The following is an 8365-nucleotide window of genomic DNA, read 5'->3' as shown; positions in this document are numbered from 1 at the left end:
CCCAGCACGACCAGGGATAAGCACTGCTGAATAGTTCTCTTCATCACTGGATACAGTCAATCTGCTGGGCCTAGCGGGCCAACCTTCAAAATCGACAGTCTGCTGCGGAATGTGTAAGAGCACGGAAAAGATCCTCTGATAAGTTATGATTCCCAGAAAAGACGGAACTCCGTCATCCGGGATGTGGAACAACCTATATTTTCTGTATTTTTCGATATATATATATATATATATATATATATATATATATATATATATATATATATATATATATATATATATATATATATATATATATATATATATATATATATATATATATATATATATATATATATATATATATATATATATATATATATATATATATATATATATATATATATATATATATATATATATATATATATATATATATATATATATATATATATATATATATATATATATATATATATATATATATATATATATATATATAGAAACACTTTCAGTGCTAAACGAGAGATCCAGTTGAATTTCTCGCAAAAACTAAATCGGTTTGCAAATGAGTGTATTTCTCGAAAACAGTCCAATTTGGGTTCCAGTAGATCATAAGGTTGACGGAAACTCGGAGACTGCGCCTACCTGATGAGCCCCAAGAAGGGCAAAACCGGTCGTGGGCTGTCGAAGAGTTTTCAGCAACCTTGTGATTAGTTACCTTTATGAAAATATTTCAAAGGTTGTTTTGCTATATGAATAACTGGAATTCGAACAGCTTTGCTTTATTTGATCTATCATGCACTACGCATCATATTACGTCATTCCGAAGCTGGTCTCAAACTCACCATAAGGAGATTTTCCCGAGGCTGAGTTTGTTTGACATCGCCACTCTTGGATAACCCTTGGATTTGGCAGGAATATACTGTTCACTGAAGGAGCTTCACATTTCACCTGATCCACTTCGTGTTTGGTCTCCGCCGACTCCGTTGTTGATCGCTTACGCAGTGTCTGAATACTAGCCCCATCTTTTCGCTGTTCACGGACTTTCGTGGTCCTCTGCGCAACAGCTGTCATCAGACCAGCTGCGGTTTTGCTGCCGGACTGCAGTTTGTCCAGCTGCATTTGGCGTCTCCGACGGGCGGCTGTATCACGAACAGGTTTCAGATCCGGTCTGACGTGGTCGTGAACTCCTTTCGCTTGAAAGTAAACCGTGTCCCCGTGTTCGCGCCAGAAATGCGTAACTGGAAATCCACTGTGACCGCGACAAGGCTGATTGTAAATGATTCCGGTGCAGTTGGGCATACAACAAGCTCGACCTAGATAGAAGTTGAAAATGAGAACAGATTGCTTACACGCGTGTCAGAATGTCACACGCTAGTGTTGTGTTGGTCACTTGGTTGTTTAATTCGATAAAATCTAAACACATATGCTAGCACATTTCAGTGTTGGATGGGGTCACGTAGGGTTGTGTGTGTGTGTGTGTGTTTGGAAAGGTGGGGGCTGGTAAGCACCCTGGTGTTTTGGTGTGAACATGTGTGGATTGTATCCAGTAATAGGTAGACAGGTTGCAAGCACAGTGTCACCCAGTAATATGACGTTGTAACACTGAACTGACCCCGATAGCTGGATCAGCAGTCGTTGTCTGATTGATCATGTGATCTGAAGACAAGGCGAATGGGTGAAAATGGATACCACGTGTAATTTGCGCTTGACTTGCCAGCACGACCGGTGGAACGTGTCGTTATCGCCAAATATGAACAAATGGATCCGCTCTTCTAGGGGGAAACGTGGCTGGATACTTGACTCACAGCTAGATATAATTATGGTTTTGGGTTCAGGCAAGAAGCAGAAGCCAGCCAGTACAGCCAGTCCGAAACCATAATTAGAACGTCTGAAAAACTACAACTTACCACTGAATTGAAATAAGAACTATCTAACTAGTTAAAATCCGATATGTTTAGTCGTGTGAACCTTAGATGACGTTGCACCCCACAATCTCATCAAATATATTACCGGGAGGAGAGAGCGCATTACCCATTTAGTTCCTTATTGGCATCACAGTCGTTTTTTTCTATAGTACGACTATGTGACTGAGCACTGCAGTGATAATTCCAGAAAATGACGAGACAAACCCCTCCAGTACAGTCCTATTCGCTCGGTTTTGAGGTCGCATGAAGGAGGGACGACTGTACCGCTTTACGTTAGGTTCATGCGTCTTAGACAGAGAGGCGAGTATGCTAAGGAAACTGCCGGTGGGATGCACAGGTTAATGACGGACAATGACGATGGTAGAAACGACTTACACCGTGCTCACCTAATGTGCATGCTAGTTCATCGTTGATGTCCTACATGAAAACGAATAAGAATAGCCTGTGTCAACGGAGCATCAGGCTGTTGAGTGCAGAATACACGAACTGGTGAAGAACCGATACAACTTGGATCCTATAGGGACTTGGAACAAAAGTTTGAGGAGGATGCTGAAAACACTTCGACAGCCTAGACCGGTTTCACGAACTGGTGAAGAACCGATACAACTTGGATCCTATAGGGACTTGGAACAAAAGTTTGAGGAGGATGCTGAAAACACTTCGACAGCCTATGACCGGTTTCGCTCTGTTCGGGGTTCATTAAGGTAAGCCCTGTGTTCTACTTGAATTCGAATTTTACGAAGTTCGCGAATTAAACTCGATTGTTTCTAAAATATCACAAACGAGCGATTCGGCTGGAATTCAGTTGAATCTGCCTTGAAAGTCAAACTGATGTGCAGAAAAGTGTATTTCCCGAATTCGGGGAGGATGTTTGGAGCAGACTAACCGGTAAAGCTTCAAAGACCATTGGTTTCGGCTACGGTTCAACACCAACGACAGATCCTCTTACGTGCTCACAGAGACCATGCCTTCCAGGTCTTATGATCTACTTCATTAAGGCATTTGCGTTTAGCTTTAAAAAAATACCCGATTCCATTCCTAGTCTTTCCTGACTCAGTACCCCCAGGCAAATGCGAGTCAACATACACCAGAAAAAGCCCCTAGCTCAATGTGTAGCCATGGTGTAGCATAGTTGCTTTTACTGTCTCTGGCCTATTCATAATATCATTTTGAAGCTCCTTGTGTTGAACAATTACATTCATCTGCATTCCGATTTGGTTTTGACGGGTGACTCCACTGAAACCCAGTTGAATCTATTGTTTTCGATGTTGATCTTCAACGGAGGGCGCTTCATGTTTCAGTTTCGAGATTCAGCAAAACACTGAACAGAAATAACTCTCTGCTCATAAGGTTGCCGAAAACTCTCCGACAACCTACGACCACTTTCAACCTTCTTGGGACTCAGTGAGTAGGCGCAGTTCCCCAGTTTCCGTCAGTCTTATTTTCTGCTGCAACCTGAATTGCAGCGTATTGCGTTATCTCAAATACTGTACTAACTGAAACGTGAGGCCACCTGCTGCAACGCATTCAGTTGAAAAGGAACATCACAAACGAAGGTTCCAGGTGTGTCTCTGTGAAAACCCTGTGCTGATTTACGGTAGCAGTCACCAAGCTCCAGTTTGTAAAAGTTAAAATAACTCAGATTTGCACCTGATGTGCAAGTTCGGATACCAACTAGATTAGTCAAGTGGCTCAGTCATGGAAGATTAAAGACCGTCTGGAAGAACCTAGAGCGCGAATTCCGAACACACAGCTGATTAAGGTGCAGCTTCCATTTCATCAATGTAGTGCTGCAATCTTTGGAGCGATCAGACGGCTATGAAAACCAGGTATGAAGCTCACAGGATTTCAGATAGTCAGCATGACCAGTGGGCAAACTAGGAGCTCGATCTAGGTGATGTTTACTCAGAACCCGTACACTCACCTTCTTGACGTCGCCTTGCCTTATCACATATTGCGGGGCGCATGGCCAAGCTGCAAGTCTTTGAGGAACAGAGTAAAACACCCAAACAGCTTTTCTTCAAGATCAATGCATTGTGGTTATTGGTGTTGCGCATCGCCCAGCCGCTGGCGTGACGTCGTGCTCCTTCCGAAGCGGATTTTTGATAAGCATATCGGCAGTGTCCTTGAGGCCACATGGTGAATGTATCGAATTGACGGATCTGTCAAGCGAGGTGAAAAGGGCCGATTAATTCAGTGAAGCTGGAAGAGCCATACGAGAGTGCATTGAAAAAGTCATTCATCAAACTTACAGGCTGCGCATATACATTTGATTAGTTCATGAAAGCTGGTGGGCTGTCTTATAATCTTTCATGACCGCATAATCCCAAACGTCTTATTACCTTAATTGGAGTGACTGGATTCTCACCAGTTTGTAGGTGTTTATCTTCCGCAGCCAGACTGGCAACATTGTGTAACTAGTGAGCAGATCTTTCCTCAGACTAGCGGCACTTTTTCAGGAGGAAAAAAACAGGCGAAATGGTGTGCAGATGCAGTGTCAAATGTGACCGGTTGAACAAACCAGGGGAGCCTACAGTAGAAGACGGCAATCTGCCAAGAAACTGTTGAATACCTCTGTCTTCAGCATGATTATTCCCTCACAGTATATCAAGGCTGTTTAGCTGAAGGACTTGAATATCGCTCTGCATGGGCGACAACTTTCCCCCTAGGACTTTAACCTGGTCCAATAGTTGGCATTAAACTGACATTTTTCCATTCTGCTGACAGACATGTGTCACCAGGTGAAGTCGCTTCATACGTTGCCTATTACCTTGTCTATATCTTATTTACTAGCAGTGTACGCGCTCTCTGCACCCCTGTAGACGTTCCCTTCAACGGTCCACCCTAGATCATACTATATTTGTTCCCCGAAAATTTCCATTCAATAATCCGAGGTCCTTCAATTCAGGTTAGCATTTTTGTGGAGAGTAGGCGCAGATATTTCATCGATTCACTCAGGAAATCTAGCCATATTAAGTCTAAAGTATAATAAACCCGAACCACAATTCGGTTCACTTCAAGTCAAGGTCTAGAAATTTCATACTTGTAGGTTTTGCTTACCTCAGGATGCCGTTCATCTAACTTTCCTTGATTATTCCCTCACAGTATATCAAGGCTGTTTAGCTGAAGGACTTGAATATCGCTCTGCATGGGCGACAACTTTCCCCCTAGGACTTTAACCTGGTCCAATAGTTGGCATTAAACTGACATTTTTCCATTCTGCTGACAGACATGTGTCACCAGGTGAAGTCGCTTCATACGTTGCCTATTACCTTGTCTATATCTTATTTACTAGCAGTGTACGCGCTCTCTGCACCCCTGTAGACGTTCCCTTCAACGGTCCACCCTAGATCATACTATATTTGTTCCCCGAAAATTTCCATTCAATAATCCGAGGTCCTTCAATTCAGGTTAGCATTTTTGTGGAGAGTAGGCGCAGATATTTCATCGATTCACTCAGGAAATCTAGCCATATTAAGTCTAAAGTATAATAAACCCGAACCACAATTCGGTTCACTTCAAGTCAAGGTCTAGAAATTTCATACTTGTAGGTTTTGCTTACCTCAGGATGCCGTTCATCTTAACTTTCCTTTCCCCCGATTCTTTGACAAAAGTGTGGTCGAAATAAAGAAAAAATTCGGGATATGGAATCCGGAATACTTGAAAGTAGCGGTAGGAAAATTTGAATCTCCTTTGAAATTGGAAAACAGATAAGCTGTCTCCTTACTTTATGCGTTCGTCCAAACAACTATAACAATTATCGAAATGAAGCTCCAGCATTGCAATACAGTTTCGAAGAAGACAATATAACTCTCAGGAACCTCATCTTGATTTAAAAGGTTAATAAGGACTATGTACTGATGGAACGGATAGACTGGCTTTGGACTACCAGCGATCTTAACTTAGTTGCTGGTCTGGTCATGAACACGATTACTGCTGGGTCTGTGGATGCATAAAACGAAGCTTAGAGTGGATACGGAAATCCGCCTACCGGGATGAACCTACCTTTGGCAACTTGGGATCGTTGACATCCCACTGGGAGAGATCATGAACATGTTGAAGCAGATTGTTCGTAAAGGCTGTTAATTCCCTGTTCCCATTTTGTCGGGAATTCTGACCGATTGTTACCACATTGTGCTTGGATTGATCGAGCCACTGGACGCCGTTCTGCTGTTGCTCTGACAAGCTGTTTCCCGTTTTGATTGTTTCATTGTAGGCAGGTAACTGCGTAGCAGCAGAGTGGCAGACGTCGGACTTGAAAGAATACTGATTTTGTAGCTTTTGTACCGTAGAAGCTGCACTGTCGTAGAAAGTTGGTGCCGTGAGCGTGCAAGTAGTGGTCGGTACAACTCGATGCTGAGTTGGTCCGGGGCAGTTGAACGGAGGTATGGTTTGCGTAATATGCTGGTCGTTTGATAGCGGATATGGGTACGGTGGATAGACCAGCTGTAAACTGGTAGTGGGAGCGGATACTTGACTCAAATCGTACGGCTGCCGTAAGTATGGAGGTGCACTTGCGAAGCAGGTTGAGTTTGACGTGGCCCCGCAAATTTCCATTCTCAGGGTAACTTGATCTTGCGGGCACCTTAAGGCTGAATCGATGTTTGAAACTGGTGGTCCCGCACCTGGCTAGCTTTTAAACCATGCGGGTGAAGCCCGCGTGTCCAAATGGCCACTTTTCTATTGGTTTCTCCTTCCAACCAATCGTCTTCTGTTGCGGCAGATTTTCTGCCATCAGCCATAGTTTACTTTCTTGTTCAACCAATCACAATCAAGTTCGTAGGGATGAGTGAAAACATTTCCGACCGGTATGGGGGTGTTCCGGGCAAGGTTCTTTGAAGCGCGTGACCAGTGACGCTGCAGCTGTCGCGTGACTAACCAATAACTGCGCCTGAAGCCACCTATCTATGTGACCCAATATGCGAATTCTGCCCGATTTGTATTAATTAGGAACTGGCTTCGATATGAGGTTGAAATTTAGAACAGAGCAGCTCTGGGTTCTCCGGGTATCTTATCAGTCAAAGGAGGCTTAAAAAGTTACGCTCTACTGTTTGTAAACCAACCCTTCTGACATTTTCAAAACTGATGGATGGAAATAAATTGAATACGCGTAGCACAATCAGTTGAAGCAGGGAATCCTAAACAAGAGATTCAGCTAAGATTGAGTCGAACTTCTCGCCTGCAAATGAGTGTATTTGAGTTCAAGTGGAATTTAAGCTTGAAGGAAACTCGGGGACTGTATTTACCTGATGGGCTCCTGAAAGAGTGAAACGGGTTGTGGGTTTTCAGGGTTTTCAGCAACCATGCAAGTAGTGCCAACCGTCAGAAACCAACGACAAACTGCTTTCCGAACCGAAATATGAAGAGTTTAATTTAGGTTGAGGTTGGTTCGAATTCGAGACTCGCTAAAAGTTGTGGCTCGTATTCACAGTATGTGGTTGCAGTATGCTTATTTCAAATTCGAAACAATTTAAACAAAACATCAAGCAGGAATGAGGCGCATTTTGATGTATAAATGTAGATGACTTTGGTGGTAGAATGAGGAATCACACGGTTTCACAGTTTTACGCACGCCCTGTTTATAAACATAAACAGACGACGCATTCTCAAGATACACTACTCCGGGCGTTCCTAGTTCTACCGAAAGACAGAAACTCTGAACTGCTTTGCCTTTCTTGAGGCTCGTCATGTAATCCAAGTCGCCGAACCCCAAGCACGTTTGAGGTCCAAGCTGTATCTATATCGAAGTACATACTAAAAGATAGGAGCTCTGCTAAATTTCACTCAGTACCACTGCCGCCAGTACTACTACTCACCTGTGCTCTATAAACCAGCCCTGACTAAATAAAAGACAATAAGGTTAATACAGAAAACCGATGATGGCTCCAGTACACTTTTGATTACTTTGTCGAAGGATTTGGTTGTTCTTGTCAACTTTTCGTAACTGGCACAACATGGACGCATTGATTAGACCCTAAAACCGCTCATCCTCTATTAGTCAGATCGAATTCGACCTACCAAAGATTCGGGGATGAGATCTCTTCGTCAAAACATCAGTGTGTTTCAGGCGGATGTTTGACTGTGACGCAATCGGGCAAACTGCACAACCTCGGTGTATAATCCTGCTAATTCCTCACTGGGTTAGTCTTGCAATCAACTGACAAACTTTCGCCTATCGTAGGCTCTCATCAAGCTCTGTATTATCGCTGGAGATGTAGCTAAAGATGCTCTCTGTTTCGCGATTAATGCATGTCATTCGGAGGGGGAAGGGTTGGAACAACAGACTGGCACGTGATCTGAGGACATGTTTGTGAGAATCTCTGATCAATCTCCCCTTGCAACCACTGAGCCATTTTATAGATGACTTTGGACAACAGTTCATTCACAAACGGAACGTGTTCTCCGTGAAGCTGAAGATTGCTCTAACAAGTGAAACAATAATAGGTTTAAAAGTA

At 43.2% G+C, this 8365-nt stretch overlaps 1 protein-coding gene across 1 annotated transcript in view; it reads right to left on the bottom strand.

Annotated features, from left to right (window-relative positions):
- The window catches only part of T265_00115 (hypothetical protein), a gene marked incomplete at both ends in the record, with an annotated part of 12049 nt that extends 5582 nt beyond the window's left edge, over positions 1-6467 (bottom strand). The window contains 3 exons of the mRNA XM_009163772.1: positions 828-1298; positions 3835-4072; positions 5916-6467. Coding sequence (XP_009162036.1) covers positions 828-1298; positions 3835-4072; positions 5916-6467 — 1261 coding nt within the window. The remainder of the gene's footprint in view (positions 1-827; positions 1299-3834; positions 4073-5915) is intronic.
- Positions 6468-8365: the final 1898 nt, after the last annotated feature.

The sequence above is a fragment of the Opisthorchis viverrini genome, assembly GCF_000715545.1.
Source record: "Opisthorchis viverrini unplaced genomic scaffold opera_v5_1, whole genome shotgun sequence".
NCBI lineage: Eukaryota > Metazoa > Platyhelminthes > Trematoda > Opisthorchiida > Opisthorchiidae > Opisthorchis > Opisthorchis viverrini.
This window is presented reverse-complemented; position numbering and strand designations above follow the sequence as displayed.